Genomic DNA, 25,000 nt, shown 5'->3' on the forward strand with positions numbered 1-25,000 from the left:
CATAAACTGTCAACACCGTCGGGGGTTTTAATAGTATTGTATTACATTAATGTTAATAAATATATTTTTTTTCAGAAAAGGTATGAAGCACCCAAGAAACAGAGCGAAAATGAAATGGCTAATGTGAACAAACAATGCATAATATTTAAAAGAGTGCTTTTTTGTCTCACACCGTCAGATGTCACCACAGTCAGATTTTGTTCTGCTCATCATGTTGTTCCATATTTTACTAAATTGTGCTGGTTAATGAAACATTACTAGGCATGTTAGTAATAATTGTGATCCAAAATTATATTCTAGCCACCACTGAGGTGCATTTTTTTTCGTTTTTTTGTCAGAAAACCTGACGGTGGTGACATCTGATGGAGTTCACCAAAAAACACATGTTTTACGTGTTTTTGACATGTTTTAAGAATATGCATACAATAAGTATCTACAGTTATGTTGAATTGTTAAAGTAATTCACTTTAATACAGTAAACATGTGTTTTTACTTCTAATTCTGTCTGCCGCTGTTGACAAAACAAGAAAGAGCCCATTTTATGAAAAATGTTAAACATGGGGAGCTTGGCCAATGCATTCACTGCACAGCCAAGACCTACATCTATGATAATACGCCTCTATATTTTGGATTTTGAACAACTTAAAAGCTGTTTTTACCACATTTTCAACAACCAGTGGCATACTTCCTAGATAATCTAACTAATAAAGTAAAAACACATGCTCATACTGTGCACACACAAAAATAAAGTGTTTATGCAAGATGCCATTGACTTGAGAGGGCTATTTATTTTGCTAAATGCAGGTACTAATTAGGCCACTTTCACCACTCTCAGATTACTGTCACCACTGTCAGTTCTTAAGTCACCACCGTAAGAAGGAGTTTTGGACATTTTAAAGGAATGTGCTTACAACATTTTCCTTAGGAGTTGTTGAAATATCAAAGTAATAGCCAATTTAAGCCTACACGAATATTTGTGAAATTACAAAAAAATGTTTGTTGTATTTAGGCGTTAAGTAAGCATCGTATGACGGTACATATTTTAAAATTAGAACACATGAAACAGTATTAAAATAGAACAAAAGTGAATTTTCAACATTTAAAGGCATATGTGTGAACCAAAAAATACACATAATCACTTAAAAACTCCAGATACATATGCAACCAAATCAATACAATTTTAATAACTTTTAATTGTGTCTGACGGTGTTGACAAAAAACAAGGTATGATCGGAGAAAAGCCTGATTTCTGAAAAAAATACATAATTGGGGAGATTGGCCTTGTGCATTTCTGAAAAGCCAAGACCTTAGTCTACGAGGATATACCATATAATTTTGTAATTCACTTTGTTTTTTTCTGTCAACATTACAACCTGTTTTAGCCACTTTCTCAAGAATCAGTGATAAGTGTTTCCTGATCTATCCAAATTCAGATTTCTAAAGAGAGGGAGTCCCCGAAGCGTCCGGCGAAGCGAGTTTCTTCCTTGTTGCGCAAGTCGGCCGACCCCCAAGATCGATCTCCATCTCCAACTCCAACTCCAACTCTAGAGCCTCCATCCCCCATGAGCAGGAGCAGGAGCAGCAGCGGTAGCAGCAGCAAGGGGTGGCATGATGCCTCTTCCAGGCCGCCCTCCTCCGCATCCATCCTGTCCAAGACAACCCCGTCCAAGGCTCCCTTGCTACTCTCCTCCTCCAAGACCTTTCCTTCACCGCCGACGCCCCCGCCGCTACCACCCACCACCACCCCCCGCTCGTCTGTACCCTCTCTAGACTTACCTTCTCCTCCAGCGGAAGATCCAGAAGACGATCCCCCAAGCGCCCCCAAGTTCAAGCTGGCCGGCCTGAAGTCAGATCCTAAGCGGCAGAGTTCAGATTCTGCGGCTTCTGATGAACCAGATGCACCAATGTCAAAGGTCTCGTCGAAGTCTGAGGACAAACCCGAACCGTGGAAGCGAAGCTCCACTCCAGATCCGCATGATGCCTCCTCCCGACCCGAGTCACCTATGCCTTTGAAGGAGGACTCGACCCAGCCCGCTTCTCTAAAACAGGTTAGGCGTCTACAGATTGCATACTCTGTTTATCCCAAAATAAATTATATGTACATGTCCATAATGCATGTACACATTGTACGCAATGAGACGGCAAAGTCTCCGGCCCTTCTGGACGGTTCATGGGGCCCAAGAAGTCAAATATTTTTACTGGGATCTAACGGACAGACAGATAAAATCTGTCTTCCGATCTACATTGTCTTTCCCCCTAGATCACACATATGCTGTAGATCAGAATTAATGACAACAAATGGTGTGATTGTAGGCTTCACTTGCCAAGAGATTTCTGAGTTGTGTGGGTGCAAAAATACATTATTATTTTGACTACACAAGAGAAGTCGCATGTCTGGCGTGTGGCCAATCTAGCTGCGGTGCTGGCTTGCCCACAGCCTCAGTTCATGTCAAATACATGAGGCGCATGTTATGTAGTCTATTACTTAGTCTCACACAAAAACTAAACTAACTTTTGTTGCTAGTCGAAAATGAGTGGCCTTCCATTGTCAATCCAAATTTTTGAAATTCACTGCTACTACAAAGTATATGTGAAATCTAGGGCACATGATTTAGCTTGACTGGCTCCATTCACTTCCATTCAAAATTTTGGGGGATTGTGACCCATGGTCCGGAAGTAGAAGGGTGTGACTTAATCACCCCATTCATACATGTACATACAAATAAACTCACAGACATGTGGCATCTCATACAGCACATGCTTCATGACAACAATGCTGAATTAGTGTCTCCAGGTTGTGAAAATGATGACGTGATTGACAAATGTCCCACTCACTGTCTATCACGTATGCATTTTATTGCTCACATTTCAGTTGTTCAGACCTTTGGCGGAGGATGAAGACTGGAAACGTAACCGTCAGGTGAAGTTGAAAACTTGGAAACGTAACCTTCACGGCACCCATTTTCCTTCTGCTACACTGATTATTAAAGGAACAGTCCACCCATTTTTTGTTTTCACATTTGTATTTGCAGTATTTCCACGCATTATTTATGACTGGGTGTCATTTTCTTCTCAGTGTTTTCAGTACTTAGATTTATTGGATCAGAATTATTAGCATAGCTTAGCATAATCACTGGAAGTAAATGGGAACATTAGCATCAAGCCACAAGTGATCACAGGACAGGAATAAATAGCTGTTTTGCACTCCGGTGAATTTTACATTAATTTTAAAGTAGTTTATAAAAACATTTGAGAATGTTTTGCTTGTTCCCATAGCTACACTGTTAAACTTCGTGATGCAAACACATAGACAAAAATGATATGCACATTCATGAATAATGCTTGGAAATACTGCAAATATGTGAAAATCAAAAAAAGGTGGACTGTTCCTTTAAAACGTGATCTGATTTATGTGTATTTTGCACTGTAGGACAGAGACTCTGCTGTGAGCATGAAGGGCCCCCTGGAGATCAGAGTGAAGTATGGAGGCACCAAAGTAAGTTATAGGACACTTGCCTGTTCCTGTTGTCAAGACCCAAATCATTCAACCCTTTCAGAAAACAAATTATTTTCCTGGTAAAAAAAATACCCTACACATTACGTGTGTGTTTGTGTGTGTGTCCGTGTGTGTGTCCGTGTGTGTGTCCGTGTGTGTGTGTCCGTGTGTGTGTCCGTGTGTGTGTGTGTGTGTGTGCGTGTGTACGTGTGTACGTGTGTGTGTTGTCATTGTAACTGTATGGCAGGGCGTAGACAACTGGGAGTCTGTGTATGCAGTGCTGGACGGGAGCACACTCAACATGTACAAGGACAAGGACACTGCCGAAGAGGTGACACACACTCATTTTAACATATACACATGTGCGCGCCCACACACACACACACACACACACACACACACACACACACACACACACACACACACACATACACACACAGATACAGTATATCACGAAAGTGAATACACCCCTCACAGTTTTGCAGATTTTTGAGTATATCTTTTCATAGGAAAGCATTACAGACATTTCACTTTGACACAATGATTAGTGACCTTTTAACAACATATTTAACCGCTTAAATTTCTTGTTCACTCAGAAAAAAACAAAATACAGCCATTAATGTTAGAACATGTACTCACAAAAGTGAGTACACCCCAGATTAAAATCCGGTAGAGAAGGGGCTATGTTGGCTCGAATTGTCTCGAAATGAAACGAAATGAAAAGGGATGACAAGGGAGGTCATCAGTGTGCGTTTCAACCTTTCTTTGCGTTGAACTTTTAAATTTTGAGTCTGCATCTGGCTTAAATAGATTGGTGTGAGATTTGAATGCAATCCTATGGAGAATATCATGATCTGCTTCAGTAGTCACAGTGCATGTTGACATGTATGTTTCTTTTAGGTGTATTTTAGATTGCCAATGTTGACAGCATTCATGCATCCCCAAACCATGTCAGTCCCACCACCATGCTTGGCTTATGAGAGGACACACCTTTTTTGTAAAACTCACTTGTTTACCACCACACATGCTTGACACCATCTAAAGCAAATTTGTTTATCTTGGTCTCAAGAGAGATAAACAGACCAAGGATATGGATCACTGGAACCATGTCGTGTGATCTGAAGAGACCAAGATAAACAAATTTGCTTTAGATGGTGTCAAGCATGTGTGGTGGTAAACAAGTGAGTTTTACAAAAAAGGTGTATCCTCTCATACGCCAAGCATGGTAGTGGGACTGACATGGTTTGGGGATGCATGAATGCTGTCAACATTGGCAATCTGAAATACACCTAAAAGAAACATGCATGTCAACATGCACTGTGACTACTGAAGCAGATCATGATATTCTCCATAGGATTGCATTCAAATCTCACACCAATCTATTTAAGCCAGGTGCAGACTCAAAATCTAAAAGTTCAATGCAAAGAAAGGTTGAAACGCACACTGATGACCTCCCTTGTCATCCCTTTTCATTTCGTTTCATTTCGAGACGATTCGAGCCAACATAGCCCCTTCTCTACCGGATTTTAATCTGGGGTGTACTCACTTTTGTGAGTACATGTTCAAACATTAATGGCTGTATTTTGTTTTTTTTCTGAGTGAACAAGAAATTTAAGCGGTTAAATATGTTGTTAAAAGGTCACTAATCATTGTGTCAAAGTTACATTACTGTAATGCTTTCCTATGAAAAAATATACTCAAAAATCTGCAAAACTGTAAGGGGTGTATTCACTTTCGTGATATACTGTACAAACACATAGGTGTGCTGTGGTTCAGTGGCACCTGGCCATACACTGGGCTATGTCCCCAATCCAGCCCTCAAACTGTCCTGACAAATAAATAAAAAATAAAAAATAAATAAAACACACACGCGCACTCACACACAAACAAACACAAATGGGCCTCATCATGCATTGCTTTATTTCATTTGTTTTTTTTGGTTGCAGGGCTCTCAAACCCGGTTTCCACCAATCAGCTTGAGAGGGGCTAAGTGCAAAGACAACCCTTTCTACCGCAGGAAAGAGCACACCTTCAAAATCATGTGAGTCTTCAGAGTACAGGATCTTGGGCATCTTTAATGTCACTGAGGGCACATCAGCAGCACAGGTGCTGGACAAAGCAAAATAACTGAAGTAAATGAATTAAAGTCCGCAACACAGTTAATGCTCCCCCAGTTGTTTTTTTTTTAAGTATTTTTTGGGGGCAATGCTAGTTGTTTAATGACTTACCAAACCTTCTGTCTTTGCACTTTGTGTCCATGAGTGCGTTTTAATATGCGACCTTGCCTCCTCCACTTGCCTCCTCCACTTGCTTCTCGTCATGATGACATCACTGACAACAGCATTATATTTCAATATCTTGCAAAAGATCAATTGTAGAGTCTTTTTCTCATTTGCAATTGGGATGGTGAATGAAAAACAGTCCCTCAAAAGTTGTTGTGGCTAGGCTGACAGCTGGGAAACTTTATCGTTTTCTCATCGGAGGAGGGGCCAGGAGGCGGGACGAGGAGACAAGCGCAAGTGGAGGAGGCAAAGTCGTATATTAAAACGCACGGCATGTCTCTGTCTGTCTGTCTGTCTGTCTGTCTGTCTGTCTCTCTCTCTCTCTCTCTCTCTCTCTCTCTCTCCAGACTGGATGATGGGAGCCACTACATGTTCTCTGCTGTGAGTGATGAGCAGCGTAAGGCCTGGGCCCACGAGGTGCAGCAGAGCATCGCCACCCCCACCTCCTCACTGGAGCATGGGTAACACACACACACACACACACACACACACACACACACACATATGGAGACAAAGTGCTTAAGTGCTGCCCTCTTCAGTGTGTTGCTTTTTGGTGACTATGAAACCCAGCCAGTGACGTGCGGTCAGGTTTGACTTTTTTTAATCAGATTTTCAAATATAGGCACAAAAATATTTGCCAAATAGGCCAGCCGATAAGTTTCATGTCTCATGGCAGCCCTTTAAGTATTTTTAATTGCATCTTTGACCCAGGAAGAATGAAAAGTAAAATGTCATTTCAGTACCATACCTCCATACACAGAGCATACCATACACAGTGTACACACACTGTGTATTACTTAGAGCAATCACAGAGCACTATGACGGATGCCACAGCCTGAACTGGCCGCACAACACCATCATGCCACATAAACCACAGCACCAGGATGCCAGACAAACCGGACTGCACCCCGGCAGGTGCCACAGACAAGACATGTAACCAAGGTGCTGAACAGGCACAGCATCACGGCGGATGCTCTCTCTCTCTCTCTCTCTCTCTCTCTCTCTCTCTCTCTCTCTCTCTCTCTCTCTCTCTCTCTCTCTCGGGTTTCCATTACGTTAGAAAAAAAACTGCCGGTCATAGGGACCGGTCGAATTTTCACCTCCCGGACATTTTGAGAAAATGCCGTTCATAACATTCCACCGTCACATTGATTCTTTGATTCTGTGATGCAGACACACGGGAACCTCTCTCTCTCTCACTCTCACTCACTCAAACACATCGGCACCGTCATCCATTGACTAAACAATCAGTAGTCAGAAAAAGACAATTACAATACTTTAATTTCTTGGAACAGTGCAAGAACCATATGCACTGCGAACAACTGAAATGTTTGAGTAAAAGTAAACGAATTAAAATACCGGTATAAACTTAATGTTAGTTGGGGAAAGGAGGATCGGGCATCGGAAGTGCACACTAAGCAAGCAGCTCATTTGACGTGTATTGGTGATGATGGTCATTCACTCGCAAAACATCACGTTCAAGCCTTGATATACCTTTCTTTCCAAATGATTGCCTCGGCTAGCCTACCACAAGCACGATGCAATCTCGGCAGAAAACTGTCCACCTAATCAACTAGAAGTCATGCCTTGAATCAGCAGCACGTCTCTTTGTCCAACGACACAAACTACTTCGCACCAGATAGAACTCTTAATTATCCGGCGTACCTGACTGATGCTATATGGAATTGCAAGGAGGGAAAGTAGACGAGATGAGGTGTTTAACTGGTGGTCTAATGAAGAGTGTAAAACCCTTCCTGAAAACGTGCAGCACAGACACGGTAGCCTGCAAAGTAGTAAGCTTAGCTCTGACGGAAATGTAATTATGCCCATGCTTGTGAACTTGTCCCCGTTCGAATGTAGAGCTACAATCTAAAGTCGTACCATTTCTCCAAAGCCTCATGTAGAGCTACTCCCCGACCAGCAAAATAACAAGCTACAGCTACAAACAAACCTGCTAGGAACTGATCAGATGATGTTGCAATCTCGAGTCACAGTGGACCTTGCTTTGAAACGCATGTTTACACAGTGGCTAAGGGAAGTATAAAAAAAATAACAAACATGACATGAATCTGTGTTATAGGCTAACCATGGCAGCAGACTACATAGCTAGCGAGTTGCAAGTACATTAAACAGAAACTCGTTTGCCTACCTGTACCATTGAATCATATCTTAGCATCCTCCTGTCGTAGGCCTATCCACAATGACATAATCCAAGTTTTCAACAGTGCTTTGTTTCTTGTCTTCATTTCTGAAACTAGTTCCACTGATGTGTTGAAACCAATTATACAGTTTGGTTGAAACAAGACCAGCCAGCAGCTTGCGTTATTGAACTTCATATCTAGGTTACGCGATGACGTAACTGACAAGCTAGACGTAGATACTCAACGGCAAGGCTGAGGCACTGCCTCACCCACTGTATTTCAGTGCAGCGTTATGTCAAAGTGTTCAGAGTCTGCCTCACCTGCTCATTAGACCGCTTGTCCCTGAACCCAGCCAGCCTCTCCTCTTGCACACACATATGTACACACACACACACACACACACACACACACACACACACACACACACACACACACACACACACACACACACACACACACACACACACACACACACACACACACACACACACACTCTCTCTCTCTCTCTCTCTCTCTCTCTCTCTCTCTCCCTCTGTCTCTCCCTCTCTCTCCCTCCCCCCGTCACACACACAACCACTCTCACAAACACACAAGCACAGCTTCCGTTTCACATATGCTGATGTGAGCTCCTCTTGAACAAAACAGGTGCTGTAATGGAGTAAAACAAAACACTTGCATCACCCACTCTTATTTGTGTGTGTGTGTGTGTGTGTGTGTGTGTGTGTGTGTGTGTGTGTGTGTGTGTGTGTGTGTGTGTGTGTGTGTGTGTGTGTGTGTGTGTGTGTGTGTGTGTGTGTGTGTGTGTGTGTGATATGCAGCAGAAAACTATCACTGGAGGAGAAGCCAGGTGCGGGCGCGAGCTCAGCCACAGGTGATTCAGATGGCCAAGAGAAAGGTAGGCCAACCATCAGCCTCCTCTACACAGCACTCAGACCGCTACCCAGGCGCCAGAGGTGTAGCCCCTTTAACACAGTGGTTCCCAAACTCCTTCAGCGGGGACCCCCTTTTTTCACACAATACTTTCACGACCCCCTCCCACCCACCATAGTCTTAGCCTAGCAATGGATTTTTTGCAAGCAAACTATTAATGGAAAATCTAGCAATATTAATGGACAAAAAATCCCTTATATTACTAGATTTTCCATTAATAGTTTATCTGCTAATATTGCTAGAAATGTGAATTGCTAGTGAATGCTATCTCTTTTGTCCGTGGCCCCCCTTCAGTACCTCCGCGACCCCCTAGGGGTCCCGACCTCCAGTTTGGGAACCACTGCCTTAACCCATGCCGTTCCACCAATGGGACGCTGTAATAGCCACTGAAAAAAACCTAACTACCGTAGTACTACACCACTATGACAGTGCACAGGGCCTTTAATAACAGGGGCTGTGTCTTACAGGGTCAATAGCACACATGCCTACCTTATACTTAATGTCATCATAGCAGCCATATTGTAGATCTAATGGCATTACACACACGCACACACGCCATACCTGTCAACTTTGAGCTACCAAAATTCTGAAAAATTCCCATATTTTAAGCCAAAATTCTGGAAATTTTCTATAGGCCAAATCCTGACAGTCGACGGGACGACAGAGACGGATTGGACGGTGCATTCTACTCTGCTTTTCACGACAGTCCACGTTGCGAGGACAGTCCTGTCTAAAATCCCTAAGCGCACGTTTTAAATGAGCATACATAGCGTAAAAAACAATTAAATATCAGTTTGCTTTGTCGCTAAAGTTGTCTTGGGCTCATGCAAAGCGTCGTTCTGGTGCAGGTTGTGATTAGGTTAATCGCATGATTTGCTGTTCCGAGGCTGTTTACCATATGACCAACGTTGTATGAACTGGCAGTTTCTGATGCAAAGAGTGGGCGCACACATGATACGAGGGAGACAGCTCATATTTTCAAGGAACTTCAATTTTTGGTGGCATCTGGCATAAAATCTACTTGCAGGTAGCTTGATAAGCAAGACCCTCTCAGTCTCTCTTCAAGAGGTGATGTGGTTCGTCAGGCTAACTGACAGGGCCGTGGGGACCGACAATGTTTTTGATAATGTGAAAAATCGGGATATTTCTGGGAAAAATGTCAAATCGGGAAGAAAGCAGGAAATGAGTCAAAATTAGGAGTTTCCCGGGTAATTAGGGATGTTTGACGGGTATGACGCACGCACGCGCGCACACACACACGCCCACACACATACGGAAGCACACAGAGATGCGTGCGTACACACACACACACACACACACACACATAGACACACACACTTTTCGATTCCAACACTAACTCCCTGTACATCGAAAGTAGACACACATACATACTCATCAGGCATAAACATTTGCCAAATTCAGCTGAAAATATGAAGGGGAGTGGTAACGATAACAATAGTTGTATTTGCAAAGTCTTTGTAAAGAAGTAATTTTTTACAAGTCATTCCCCAGCATACATGTGGACATGTTTACAAGTGTACATGTATGCAAAAGTCTGTACTCAGTGTCTATACATTTCCTTCATTTCCTCCCTGTAGCTGAGAATGGTGAGCTAGACAAACAACCCCCACCAAAGCCCCCCCACACCTACTACCGCACACACACCTATCCTGAATCAAGTGACCCTGATGTAGGTGATCCTGACTCGGAAAATGCTGGTAAGCTTTGCTGACTGACCGAGCTATAAGCTCACCCAATCAATCCTCATAGACAAGATCACTCCATTAAACACAGGTCAAGACAAAAAAACCTTAACTTACCTGAATAAAAATGACCCTCAACACCCCCCCCCCCCATAAAAATATCTCTCAAAGACCGATTTTGTCCCCAACAAATCGATAAATTCAAATCAATGTCTACCTATTATGCTATGATTATAAATAGTAACAAATTAAGAATAATTTTCTCCAAAATTGGGGCAATCATTTGGTATGCTCAATGGCCAATCAAAAGAGTTAATTGACCCTTAACACAATTATAATTCTGTTGATACAATTTTTTTATTTGATAGATTGTGTGTCCATAATTAGTGGGATAAACTCTGAGTTTTGTTGGCTGCTTCATTGCAGGAGACCACTCGCAGAGAACACTGCTAAGGAATGCTGTGTCCTCCTTCTCCCCATTCTCCTCCTCCCAAACAACAAGTGACTACCTAAGGGACAAAACCAGCAAGAACAAGAGCGTCTTCAAGAAACTCTTCAAGAAATAAGTGGCCAGCAGGGGGAGATAGGACTCCATGCAAGAGCCGTCTCTGTCTCTCTGGCGCCTAGTTCAAAACTGCACACATTTTCACAGCAATGATTCCCCTTTTGTTAAAACTTCCACGCGAAATCTGTGAAATTCAATTTGAAACTGCACTTTTTTATTATTATTTCAAAAACCCTGATTTAAAAACCAAAAATGGATGATTGGTTTGTTAATCAAAAGATGGTACATATGTTTACATTTAAAAACAGTCTATTTATTTTATTACAAAAATTATACAATACAAAATGATATAAACTGCACAAAATGTAACACATGTTCTTGTTATTTGCTGTAGAGGTGTAATTTATATTGGCATGATTTCTAAACTATGATAATTCAGATCTTAATGAAATTAAAATACATATTTTAAACACTGACATGTTCTTTTGTCTTACGTTTGTATTGCCAAATTGCATTTGAAAGAAAGATGTGACTAGTTTCATTTCAGTAACGAGCAGATGCTTAAAGGGTCGTTTATTTAACATGGAATGATTATTGAACATGGAATACATTTGACTTTGTCCATGTTTTATTCAATTATTTTGAGGATTTCACCAATGTTTGCGATGCTACACGTTTATCCATGTGAGATATAGTCAGTTGTCTAAGATCTTCTCCAGAATACCAATTTGCAGGGAAAACAAACATTTTATTTCAAGTCACAGAATAATTATGAATTCCACATAGGACACATTAGCTCAACCTCTATTGTTGCGGGCTGAACCACCTTTGAACTGTCAATAGAGCCAGGCCCAAAAAATACAAGGAATGCGCACACATCAGCTGTGGACCAAACAAGCGAAAACCGAAAAGAAACATTAAACGTTTGGGACCATTGATCAGTGTTGCGGACCTTCACGATTTCATTTCAGTAGTGCCAAGCCTGCATGTCACTATCATCAATGCGTTCTTTTCTCTGCAGTGATGTCAGAGATGTAGCGCGGTAGGCCTAATGTAAGGTAGGCTACTGTGTGTGTGCAATGAGTTTGAACATCCCTGGTGATAGTTGTTTAATGGGCATGTTGCCCCCTTGATGTTTAAGATTCATTGAGAAAGTTTCAATTCTGTGGATTAGACTAATTGTGCTTTGGATATTCATAGGAATATGAATTTGTCATATTTCTTCAACCCAGGCGGGCAATTTCGTGTCGTCCTAGTTATCGCCTACGCTTACTGGTATTATTTCACTTGGTCTAAATAAAAAAAAATGTGTTAACGAAAAATATCTACAGAATATAAAAGTAGAAAACAATATATTGAAAACGATTGTGAAACATGACACGTGAATTGCTTTGGATATGGATTGCTTTGGAGTGAATTAGGCTATCTCATGACTAGGCCATGGACAAACCAAACAGGGAGGGCGCTAGAGACCATGTAAATTCGGGGTAATGACCCTTCTAGGGTCACAGTAGGCCACCACTGTAGATATTGAAACCCTCTGCCAAAATATATTACCTGTCGTTTTAGCATATAAAAAGCATTGCTTTGCCTTTGCATTTCGGAATATGATCAACTTTCCCCATTAGAATAATTTATTGGCATATATGCAGTAGGCTATGTTCTTTTGAATATTTATTTGAGCGTCGAGATGTCTACTCGGCTGCGCTCCAAACTTGAAGACGCATTTGTGTTCAGTGCTGATGGCCTTTGTCATTACTTTTAGAGTGCCATTACGACATTTGCAGGATATATCACAAATCAGTGACTCTCAAAGCAGTCACTCGCGATACAAATTCAAACAAAAACTTAAAGCTTCATACAATTTGAGCCGCAACTCTTGCAGGTGAGCCATTGCGCATTTTCATTGCAAATATTCTCGTTTGTAAAACGAGAAAAGTTATTATTTCAAAAATGAAATAGGCTACGTCACCACAAAATGTGCCTTTAATATGCTATAATATTTAACATTCATGCCGTGGGAAACCAGTGTGGGTGCCATCTCATCTGGGCCTATACTGCGCACCGCACCCGTCCCTAAACCAAGGCTATAGTGTTTTCCTTTACTTTCAAGATTTCTACCATATGTTTTCGTTGTCTCACATTTTTTTGCAGTAACATTACACCTGCGTTACCGTTCTATAATCGTGTGTTTTATGACCAGCTAATAGGCCTACTTTTAAGGAGCCGCACGTTCGGTTTTCTTTTTTTCATTTCAGCCTTTCTTTGAACAAAACAGATAGACTAGTCAATTAAGGCATAGCCCATACATATCATCTCACAATGGTATCGAAATGGTTATTTAAAATCGTGTGCCACGACAGTTACTCTCAGTAAAAATTAACTGTGTTTTACCTTGACTGTTGCCGTAGACCCCCGCCAAGTTTAAAGAAACAGGCTCATAGTCTATTAGGGAAACCTGGGCTACTTCTGTTGACAATCATGCAGATATTTGACCAAAACACAGTTAGGAAACCAAAGCCCCATTCCAATTCAATATCATTGTGATAGTTGTTTAGTCTCCTCCTTAAAATTGGGACATCCATGGACATGACATATTCGAGAGTGATATGGTTTGGCATTTGTAGCCTATAATTGTTCACCTACAACCACACGGGGTTGCACATTTCTGGTTACAAATGTATGTCTTTATCTTTGCATTTTTTTCATAACCGTTGCCTAATTAAATTAATTTAACCATTCATATTTTAGACCTGATTGATATATGTAATTTCGCTTTAATCCCTTGTGAATTCCTCCTGATGATGTGCTTCGAGAGTTTTCAAAAAAAAAGGAAAAGGCATGTGAAAAGGGCACACAGACTGACACGGATTGGAACGTCTCGATTTGGTACCTCCGCTTGCTCTCATCTTCGACGACAGATGGAGGCACTCCTCGGATGTGTGAAAGGTTGCCTGACGGAAGGCCTAACGGCAGAGGGCGCTCTAACAACACGATGAGAACCGAAGTAGGCTTCAGGCTGTTGCGTGTCCTTGTCGGTGTAACTTATTGCGGGCGACACTGCCTACCCCTTAAAGGTGAACAATAACTGTTTATGTAAGTGATATGCTCAGGCCTACAAACAATTTGGATGCCGAACTCACACAGCGGTCAAATTGCAGGGAAACGCATGAACTAGGCTATACGTGGACTTCATTTAAATTTTAACAATATATAGTGATTTTTGGGAATTGCGCGCTTGAACTGTTGAAATGATACATGGTATTGCAATTGCATTTCTGGAAACGGTGATTCGTGATTCAATTTTCTTTGCTCAAAATGTCTGCAATAGCACAGGCTGGCATTTAAAACCATTTGCCGCAGACCAAGTCCTTAGGCCCCCATAGTTAAGAGAAGCGCATCTTTCTCGGTCTCGCGGTTTTAGAACACATTGCATGGTTTATTCCACATACTTTAATGCAGGAGGCCAACAAACGTGTCCAGAGACACTAAAAAAACCTTTTCAATTTGAGAAAGTAGCGACAGAAAAATCCCATTCATTAATAAAAGTCATAGCAGCCTAGGCCTACTTATTCTTATCACTTGGAACGTATAGGTCACCATCGCTACTCCAAATGTATAGCTCAACGTTACGCATGACGCGTCTCATGTCATAAGGCCACTAAAAACACTACTTTGATTTCATGGTTAGGCCTACTAAAATAAAATGTGTTTTGGAGTTATTCGGGAGAGTCTCGGGTAGCCTACTCTTTGAGATAGTTATGTTGCCTTTCGGGTTCACCAATTTCTGGGATTTCTGAGGTACCTCAATTAAAGGGATGCTATCCGATAGAAAGACGGCCTCTGGCAGCTTAAAATACTAAACTAGGCAATAGCTGATACCTCCTAAATAAAATTGGTTATTGTGAGGTGAGATAGATGTAGACTAGCTTTCTCCCATCCATTCATTGACTCTCCCATCCATTCACCGACTCGGTTTGATAATAATAATAATAATTCTTGTAATTCGTTTTTGACATTATGTCTCTCAAAGAAACACACGAATGCAATTAACAGCACCCTTGATTAAATGTGCACCTATAGTCTTCAGAGTTGTAAACAAAAAAATATTTCTGCTTATTTGTGTTTATGAATGTGCAAAATTCAAAGTTAAAGTTGACCGCAAAACTATTATTTGCAAGTGATGCAGCAATTTTTCAGACTCGTGGTGAGGGATCGCGCCCTATCCACGCGCGGGGCTCTCTGCTCTCTGGGTGTTCATCAGAGAGGCAGGCTAGGGGACGACAATCAATCACTCATCTGCCGTTGTACATCTTCTTCAAGTCCTTGGCATGATTCAATGAGCCGGGGAATCATCAATAAACATCTGTTTTACTGCACAATCAAATGTCCACTTGTCCGAGGCGCATTGAACACTATATCGATTATGTGTAGAAATAACAAGATGTCTTCCAGATCATATTTAAAATATAAATATATCTTTGTTTAGTATTACAATCTCTCTACACGTTGGCCAATACAATTCAGAATGATTGTGGGCATGCAAAGACAAAAGGACTTGCAAACAAAATGTGTGTTTAAAACAACGCGTCTCGTGCGACCAAAATGGCTATGGGGAAAGTTGTTTGGCGATTTTACGCACGGAAAACAATCCCTTACGTATCAACCCATGCGTTATACGTCGGTCAAAAAACTTTGTTTATTTGACTGGCATAATAACGCAGCTTTTTAAATTCTTCACAATAAATCCCTTTTGGGCCACGATGAAGGCTCAACAGATCCAAATAATGCGTAAAGGCGGGAAGACGCAAGCGCATCAATGGGGAGTCACAGGGAATCCACCAAGGTTTGTTTGTTTATTTATTTGTTTGTGTGTGTGCGTGTGTGTGTGCTTGCGCGTGTGTCTGTGTGTCTGTGTGTCTGTGTGTCTGTGTGTGTGTAAAGACAGGGCGAGAGAGAGAGAGCTGTATGTTGGGGCATTGGTGCATGTGTGCGCCTGCGTGTGTTGTGCCGTTTACTCAGACAGACCTCTGTGATGCTGTTACTGCCGGCAAACATGCACCTCGTGCGCCGTCCCTCTATGTCCTAAGACATCAAACAAACATGCTGCCTCAATTGCAAGATCGTTCACATTTCGCCGTCTCGCGTGTTACCGAACAACAATATAGATTAACAAAAAACGTTGTCACTATTCGACTCAACAAATACTGGACCTACACTTTGGCAATGATGCGCATAGCAAATAAGCTTGAATGAAGCCCAATGAACAGGCCCTGTGCCTGAATGAATGAGGCACTGCGATCTGAGGTTAAACCAGCAGGAAGATACTACAGCAGGTTGGTCACTGCGGAACAAAATGGTACCAATAAAGTACAGTGAGCCTTAGGAGAAAGTGTGCTATTGTAGCGCAGTAAACGACCATGAACTTAACTCTCACTGTCCAGGGTATATTGAGGGGTTTTAATGCTTATGTTTGTTAGATGGGAATAACTTGATCACACAACTTAAAACACTTTCCCTTTCTTTCTTGTTTAAATTAAAAATAACAGCCCTCAACTGTTTCTCCAGCGACACATTTTAACAACTTGAACATTAATTAATAATTTATGAAAACGCTCATACATAGGATACAGGCTATCCATAGATTGAACAGGAGACGAGTTAAACGTCGCCTATAGGCTATATAACATAACACAATTAAGACACTGTAATTACTACTGTCATATCTATGGATGTAGCCTACACACTATGCGAAATAATAATATGCCTAATAATAATAATAATAATAATCTCCATATAGTAAAACCCACATTTCTACAGGTAATGCCATGCTACTAAATATCTTAAACAATTCTATAGTCCTTCAATTAACCGTTTTAAGATGCAAAGTTTTGCTTTGTTTTAATAGCCTATATAAATAATGAATCGTTTGATTCTTCAGTAAATGCAAAAGGTAGGTCTAAATTTCCCTCGGACATGGAATCACTGCGAACGTTTTACACTTACAAGTAATGACTATCTCAGACAGAAAATAGTACCTGTCTTAGGCAGCTACATATCTGTTCCCCTCTTGTTTTCCCCCGCGGTTTGTAAACAAGAGTTTAAGCAGTACGCTTGTTTTGCATCAGCACACTAAAACGATCAAAACCAGTGAAATAGACTGAGGTGATGTGAACTATTGGTTGGGATTTTTGCTCCCAAGAAATGAAAAAGCTTTGTTGATGAGCGCATTCCACATTGCATTGGTGGACCGTGTGTATCCTTACGCATTTCAACAGCCGCTAAGAGCTGCGCAATGATTGGTTGCTACGAGGGTGGACGCGATAATACTTATGGTGCTGTGGTTGGCTGGAGTCTGAAAAAGGTTCAACCATTTTTTTCTACGGCTTAGTGTCTGTGGCTGCCGTAATTAATTGTAGCTTGCTGTCTCTTATCGATGTGTTTTTGAGGAACATGAAATAGTTATTTTGTATTATCATTTCGGGACTCGCCGGCTAAAGAGACTGAGATCCAACTGTGTCGCGGGTTGTTGCCATTTCACCTTGCGTGTGATGTTGGACATGGGAGAACGGAAAGAAGTGAAAATGATTCCTAAATCGTCGTTCAGTATAAACAGTCTGGTTCCCGAGGCCGTTCTGAGTGACAACCAGCACAAGTCGGTACCAGAGGAAGAGGAGAAGATTCCTATACCTTCTTCGGTGGTTCAGGAAACTAAGTCGGAGAGTGTTTGCAACAAAAATGATAGCAGTAATGCTGCGCACGACTCGACTTGCACGGAGGAGAAGGAAAAGCAGGAAGAGAAAAAGGATAGTAAAGACGGCGAAGGAGGGAAAGACGGGGAAAAGAAAAATGGCAAGTATGAGAAACCCCCTTTTAGTTATAATGCGCTTATCATGATGGCAATCCGGCAGAGTCCAGAAAAACGCCTCACACTGAACGGTATTTACGAGTTCATCATGAAAAATTTCCCGTATTATCGGGAGAACAAGCAGGGATGGCAAAATTCCATCAGGCACAACCTCAGTCTTAACAAATGTTTTGTGAAAGTCCCCCGGCATTATGATGACCCCGGGAAGGGAAACTACTGGATGCTTGACCCCTCGAGTGACGATGTGTTCATCGGTGGGACAACAGGCAAACTTCGCAGGAGGTCAACAACCTCCCGGGCTAAGCTGGCTTTTAAGCGCGGCGCTCGCTTCACTTCCACCGGACTCACATTCATGGATAGGGCCGGTTCATTATACTGGCCAATGTCTCCCTTCCTTTCCCTGCATCACCCGAGGGCAAACAGCGCTTTAAGCTACAACGGGACGTCGTCGACCTACCCTAGTCATCCAATGTCTTATAGCACCATGTTGACTCAAAACAGTTTGGGAAACAACCACTCTTTTCCTTCCTCCAATAGCCTGAGCGTTGACAGACTTGTGAATGGGGAGATTCCGTACGCCACTCACCACCTCACCGCGGCTGCACTAGCCGCCTCTGTGCCATGCGGCCTCTCGGTCCCTTGCTCGGGGAGCTACTCGTTGAACCCTTGCTCCGTGAACCTACTCGCAGGACAGACCAGCTACTTTTTCCCCCACGTCCCCCATCCCTCCCTGACCACCCAAAGCAGCACTTCAATGACGGCCCGGACAGTTTCTTCATCCTCCCCCCAGACCCCTTCGTCCATCCCCTGTGAATCTTTAAGGCCTTCTCTACCCAGTTTCTCTTCAGGACTTTCCAGCGGACTTTCTGATTACTTCACTCATCAAAATCAAGGGTCAACTTCAAACCCCCTTATACACTAACTAATCCTGCAGAGGAGCAGACTGTAAGTCACCGTTTTACACCATTTACATTGTAATATAAAAAATAACGGAGAAATTACGCAAAGAGAAAGAACAAATGCAAGCAGTGGAATTCCAGGTATTTTTTATGAATATTCTGCCTTTATTTCTGTATACAACGTCATATACGTCAAAAATGTTGGGAAGTTGTTTTACTCCTCTGTCAGCAACGTGCAATGTGACAAGAAAAAAGACGAAGATAAAAATGTAGGCTTTTTTTAAAGGCAGTATAATTACATTAGAATGTGTATTGAAATAGTGACTGCAGATTTGCATAATTTTAATATAACAAAAATATCTAATATCATCACTTCACCCACCAGTCCCCATGTTTGCAGTATTATCACCTACCGTGAGTGCGCTGGTGGAATATGATTTTGAAAAAAAGAGAAAAAAATTCACACTAATTTTTATTTTGAAATTTCAAATAAATATGTGTTCTTAAAAGTGCAGATTACCCGTGCGAATCCATGGCTCTTTGTTTATTTTTTTGTCCTTTTTATTACAGATAGGTAAATGCACTTAACAATGCTTTCGTTCTTTTCAAAATACTGTTACTTTGTAGACCAAAGACTGGGTAGAGAGAAAAAAAGAGAAAACTTCAGTATTTCATCACACCTGACTGACAGTTTGAGAAGGGGACAAAAGGAATGGATGTCCTTAGTTTGTGTTGTGCATATTATTTTGCTGTATGTGGTCACCACCAGGTCACATTCTTTTTGTAATTAGTAAATTGTCAATACCTATTTGTAATTATAGGTTAACTTTTGCGAACGTGTAACCCGTGTTGAGTAAATGCCTCATAAAATATGGAGTGATTGTTGATGTCGTCTTTAAATTTCATGGTTGTGATATTGTGGTCTTATGCCCGTGTTTTGTCGCTTAAAACTGTTAACCGAACAAAATAAAAAGAAATAGGTTAAGTCCAGTAATCATGAATAGTTTTTGTCTTTCTTGCCAATTCAGAAAATGTAACAAAAAGGGGTAATGTGGACTCGATTGAAATTCCATGTTAATTAAATGACATAATATGAAATTTAAGCGACAGTTTGCGGGTAGGACCTTTGGGCCTCGGCGTGTGGCTGCCATAGATTTGCTTGTGTTTACATTTGGTGGCGTTGACCTCGGAAACCTCCTATCCACAATCTGCGCACAGTTTTACGCTCAGGACAGGTTTACATTAAATCTATCTAACACCAACCAAAATATAATAATTGATGGGCCTAAATTCGAGGCAAGGTCAAATAATAGCACAGTTATGATTGTGCAATAACCTAATATCTTGTGTGCCTATAATATACTTGTTTGGGTGTGTTGTTTGATCCTTTAAAAAAATCAAAGTTGAACATAGGCCTACATGTTAGCAGTTTGTGACAGCTAACCTATTTATGTGACCAGCTGTGGTGTTATGCGGTGCAACTGAAAGGAAAAAGGCCAAAAGCAAAAAGTCCTGTAGTAGCATCAGCCTAGCCTAGCCTGCTGCACATTGCGTGCGAAAACCTCCCTTTCCACTGAGTGCCGACATTAAATATATAGGGCAAATTTCATGTCCTCGGCTGACCAGCACAGATGTGTGTCACAATCTCCAGTAGACCTGTGCTATCCTGCAGTCTATAATCAGAAATAAAATACAGTCGGGGCCAAACTTTCAGCCCTATACGTCCTGCAATTTGTTCATTTCGGAAAGAGGCATCGTGTTGAATGCGTACGACTGTAATCCAATAACCGTCGCTGCTTTTCACAATAGCCCGGTGACACTCAATATCTCGCTGCAAGATGTTATCGTTCAGATGTTAAACGGGGTGACCACTCAGAAGACAAAGGTCTGAAAGAGCCAGGGTTAAATTTTAAATGCCGAATATAGCTAGCCTGCTTGCATATCATAGTCTGACCTTATGTGCAGGATGTGTTTCCTGCATTTTTAAAAATGACACAATCGTTAAGCACACGACCACTTCTCCAAGGAGGGAGGTTAATTCTTACTTTCCCTTATAAAAGTCAAATTCATACAACCTGGGCTTCCATGCACCTGATATAGCCTACCTATTAGATGCCTTACATGATATAATACGTTTAAAAACACACTATCTGTTTTAAAAATGTCTATTGACTATGTTTTTACAATTCAATTTCAGTGCACTTTGCTTAACCAGTGCCATTATCAACAGCATGCATGGGGGAAATGTCCAATGGCTGCATTCTGAATTCAGGTTGGAGAAGGGTTTTGGCCAAACCATCGTGGTGGATTCATAGCTGAAGCAGTCCTAGCTGGGTTATTATTCTGTCATTGTTTTTCTCTACAAATGGCCTGGAAATAGCCTGATTTGCAACTTGCGTTTACCTAGGCCTATATGCGCAAATATTATTTGGTGGTGGCGCACAAGCCGCAAACGCTAATAGGCTAAATACCTGAACCGCAAATCACCCAGTAACAAAGGATCAATTGGATAGACGAAACTTCGCGCCATTGCATGTGTCCAACAATGTTTATTTGTATTTGAAAAAAAACCCCATATAGCCAGCCCATGATCGTGTCTGCTAATATTGCCCCACAGTAGCATACCATGCTATTTTTATACCGCTTGTCTGGGTAGCTCCAGTGTCTTGCGTGCATCCTACCAGGCTCTTGTAAAGGCGTGGTTGGAGATGGCGATATGGCCCAGGACAGAGATTACTAGTAGGCTATGCGCTGTATGAGTCACCTTTGCCCTCGGCTCTCCTGAAGGCCGCACTAGAGCAGCCTGCACACCGGAATAAATGTGTGACTCCCTCGAGACAGCGAGAAATAGCTCAAAACGAAATAAAGGTAAATAAATTTAAACCAGTTCCCCCCGCGCAGTCGATGACGCGCTGGAGGCCACACAGACCATTTGTCAAAATGGCCCCATCCGTGCTGTTTTGCCATCACGTGACCATAAATGAACATAGAGTGTGGACTTTCCCTTCGTTATCTAACAAAATGCATAAATATGGTTATTTATTTATTTTAGACCAATTGAACTGACATAATTCGTCAAATTGTCCCACAGCGCCATACTATGTGACTCCGCTTGCTTGTGTACAGGCGTGTGTCCAAACTGTGGCCAACAGCTTGTAGATGGTGCAGCTATTTAGATAGATAGATAGATAGATAGATAGATAGATAGATAGATAGATAGATAGATAGATAGATAGATAAGAGTTATTTGACGACTGGCAGTAGGCTGTGGGCTATGTTGGGCTAGGTCTAAAGCCGACACGACGAAGCGCTTTGCAGGCGACGACCCCTCGCCGGCTTAACGGGGCTTTATCCAGCAGCTCCAATCATGTTGGCGATACATTAGCCTCGCAAACCTCTATTTATGCGTAAATAGTGAGTGGCTGATCCTCAATACAGCTCGCGCGCAGCCACACTGTTTGCGTGGTGTCCCCACACCCACGGCACCTTGCAGAACAGGACATCTAGCCCATACCCATTTATATACCTAGCCCAACAGCTTAGCACTGTTTTCGTGCATTATGTGATGGCCTGTGTGCTAGCACAAATGGTGGTTTAACATGGGATGATATCAGACATTTGTGCAGCAGAAGGAGACTTCAGAAGCAGCGCATCGACCACAGCGGCTGCAATATATGGGCTAGGGCCCGTAGGGCCGGTGAGATCACCCCTCCCCTCTCTTCTCCTCTACTCGCTATACTTTCTTCCTTTTCTCCCCTCTCTTTCTCTGTCTGTCCCCTCGGTGCAATCTGAGAGTTACAGACTGAGGGCGCTAGTATTTCGCTGAATGCTGGGCCAACAGTGATCGCATACACCTCATACACATACCAGTTTCTCTCTAACAACTTGCCTCAGCTGAACGTCTAAAAAGCGAGTAACATGTACAAGCTGTGAAACAACAAACGACAACAATGACTTGAGCGGGGTTCTTCCAAAACACAACTTAATAAATAAATAAATAAACCCTGTTATTAATGCTCTGGCAAGTGGCTGCCTTCACAACAATAAATCAACCTATGAAAAGGGAAAGAGATTAAATGCCTTTGCAGCCACGGTTTGTTTTCTATTTCATTACCAATGACGCTCGGTAACATGATCTACAACAGTAATAACAATAATATTGTCATTATTATTGTTATTATTGTTATTATTATTATTATTATTATTATTATTATTATTATTATTATTATTAATAATAATAATAATAATAATAATAATAATAATAATAATAATAATAATAATAATAATAATCATCATCAATAAAAGTTCTGCGAAGCCGGATAACTTAAAGCGTAATGTATAGGCCTATTTCTGGGTTTTTCTCCCTCTCTTTTTATCGCTCCAACTAGCCTAACGCAACCTTGTCCAGGGAAGTGCATTGTTAAAAATACTAGGCCTATCAATAATAGCCCTACATCTAGTTACTACTTGTACTGCATGCATGATGATTATGAATTATTATTATTATAAAGCTATTATTATTATTATTATTATTATTATTATTATTATTATTATTATTATTATTATTATAATGATAATAATAATAACAATTGTACATGTGGTAACATTGTATAATATCTCCACGATATAGCCATGACTGCAGTTAATCTTCCAAATATGTTGGGTTGGTGCATTATTCAATAACAACCCTGTCTACTACTGTAAACTATTTTGACGGTTGTCGTGTTATCAAATCAAAAGGTTAAATGGTAGAATAATATTGAAGCTTAACACCTAACATGGCCTTTCTCGGACCTTTTACCGAGTTTGCGTATAAGCAACAGGCTGTTTTAAAACGGCCGCATAAACACTGAGGGCTTGTTTCCATATATTGTGGTTAGGGTTGCTCTCTGATTGAGAGAATCAGAAAACATTCGACAGATCGTGAATAATCGTTTTAATGAGTGCGTAAAGCGCGCGACTTGGTGCGCCGAGCTGTCGGGTTACACAAACAACTTGTACTCTGACGGAACCGGATTGTCGAAGTGCAAAGTGGTGTCATTCCAATTTAGGCTACAGCGCCCTCGGTAAAACCACAGATACCGACGGCCTCCAATTGATCTGAGTTCATAAAGAAACAATATTGTCTTAAAACAGTGTGTGATCCCGTGCGTTCCTCTCCACTGCGCTTTGCGCACAGATTTTGAACAGAAAAGCATGGTCAAAGATTCTTTTAATTGCTGTTTTTATGTTTTTAAAGTCGGCTAGGCTATTTATCAACCTTCAATTGGTTTATGGACGATTTTGGAAATTATATACTGATATGTTATATCGTGTGTGTGTGTGTGTGTGTGTGTGTGTGTGTGTGTGTGTGTGTGTGTGTGTGTGTGTGTGTGTGTGTGTGTGTGTGTGAGAGCGCGCGCGCGCGCACGCTTGTGCTAGCGCGCCTCAGAGGCAAGGCGACAGGTTCAGATTTTTTTGGTATTGTACAACAAACAGTTGGCTGCAGATTGTTTGCTGTGTAGCCTACCCCCGCGAGCGACAATATTTAAAGGAGACGGCTGGTCGCCTGCCCGCGCGCATGAGCGTGCAGATGGATGGCTTTAGCCTAATGTTTAGTAGTAGTGCGCCCGCCACTGAAAAAGAAAGCCTAAATGATAACACCTCTCAGGTTTCCCGGGTCGCTCGGCTAAGGAAGTATTCCTTGACTGTATGTCCACTATCAGTTTGCTCCGCTGACCTCGCCACTGTTTGATTCCGGTGGCACTGTTTGAGCGCAGTGACATAAAACATGTAGGCTATAGATGACTCCGAAAATGTTCCCAAGGTCTAACCTAAATAGATATAGGCTACCAGCGTGCTATTTTACTCCAAGTCTTGACTGCTCGGGTTTATTTCATACGTCTCCTTCTACAGGCTAGTGGCTTATTCCGTTCCTTTATGAAACCGTCTGTATGGTCTTTTTAATCATCGGTGTCATTAGTGTTAAATACTGTAGTAAATATTACACCAGTGGCACTTTTTTTTTTACTTTTTTACACGTTACACGTGTGTGTGTGTGTGTGTGTGTGTGTGTGTGTGTGTGTGTGTGTGAGAGAGAGAGAGAGAGAGAGAGAGAGAGAGAGAGAGAGAGAGAGTGTGTGTGTGTGTGTGTGTGCAGCTTGTTTTACCAAGAGTCAGACTAGGCGGATTGCTTA

General features: G+C 41.6%; 2 protein-coding genes across 2 annotated transcripts in view; both read left to right on the plus strand.

Moving 5' to 3' along the window:
- sptbn5 (spectrin, beta, non-erythrocytic 5) overlaps positions 1 to 11,533 on the plus strand; it is a 111,355-nt gene extending 99,822 nt beyond the window's left edge. Inside the window, exons 63-71 of the mRNA XM_063184122.1 lie at positions 1,434 to 2,048; positions 2,873 to 2,920; positions 3,431 to 3,496; positions 3,744 to 3,827; positions 5,443 to 5,537; positions 6,126 to 6,239; positions 8,738 to 8,814; positions 10,448 to 10,567; positions 10,979 to 11,533. Of these exons, the coding sequence (XP_063040192.1) occupies positions 1,434 to 2,048; positions 2,873 to 2,920; positions 3,431 to 3,496; positions 3,744 to 3,827; positions 5,443 to 5,537; positions 6,126 to 6,239; positions 8,738 to 8,814; positions 10,448 to 10,567; positions 10,979 to 11,118 (1,359 nt within the window). The 3' untranslated portion in view covers positions 11,119 to 11,533. The remainder of the gene's footprint in view (positions 1 to 1,433; positions 2,049 to 2,872; positions 2,921 to 3,430; positions 3,497 to 3,743; positions 3,828 to 5,442; positions 5,538 to 6,125; positions 6,240 to 8,737; positions 8,815 to 10,447; positions 10,568 to 10,978) is intronic.
- A 6,075-nt stretch (positions 11,534 to 17,608) lies between these two features.
- foxg1a (forkhead box G1a) lies at positions 17,609 to 19,781 on the plus strand. Its single transcript, XM_063224065.1, has one exon. The coding sequence runs from the start codon at positions 17,609 to 17,611 to the stop codon at positions 18,845 to 18,847; it is 1,239 nt and encodes a 412-aa protein (XP_063080135.1). The 3' UTR covers positions 18,848 to 19,781.
- The last annotated feature ends 5,219 nt before the right edge of the window (positions 19,782 to 25,000 follow it).

Source organism: Engraulis encrasicolus, chromosome 19 (genome assembly GCF_034702125.1).
Source record: "Engraulis encrasicolus isolate BLACKSEA-1 chromosome 19, IST_EnEncr_1.0, whole genome shotgun sequence".
Classification (NCBI taxonomy): domain Eukaryota; kingdom Metazoa; phylum Chordata; class Actinopteri; order Clupeiformes; family Engraulidae; genus Engraulis; species Engraulis encrasicolus.

Bases quoted from the DNA above. Each gene is read 5' to 3' on its own strand.
- foxg1a (XM_063224065.1), top strand. From the start codon at position 17,609: ATGTTGGACATGGGAGAACGGAAAGAAGTGAAAATGATTCCTAAATCG.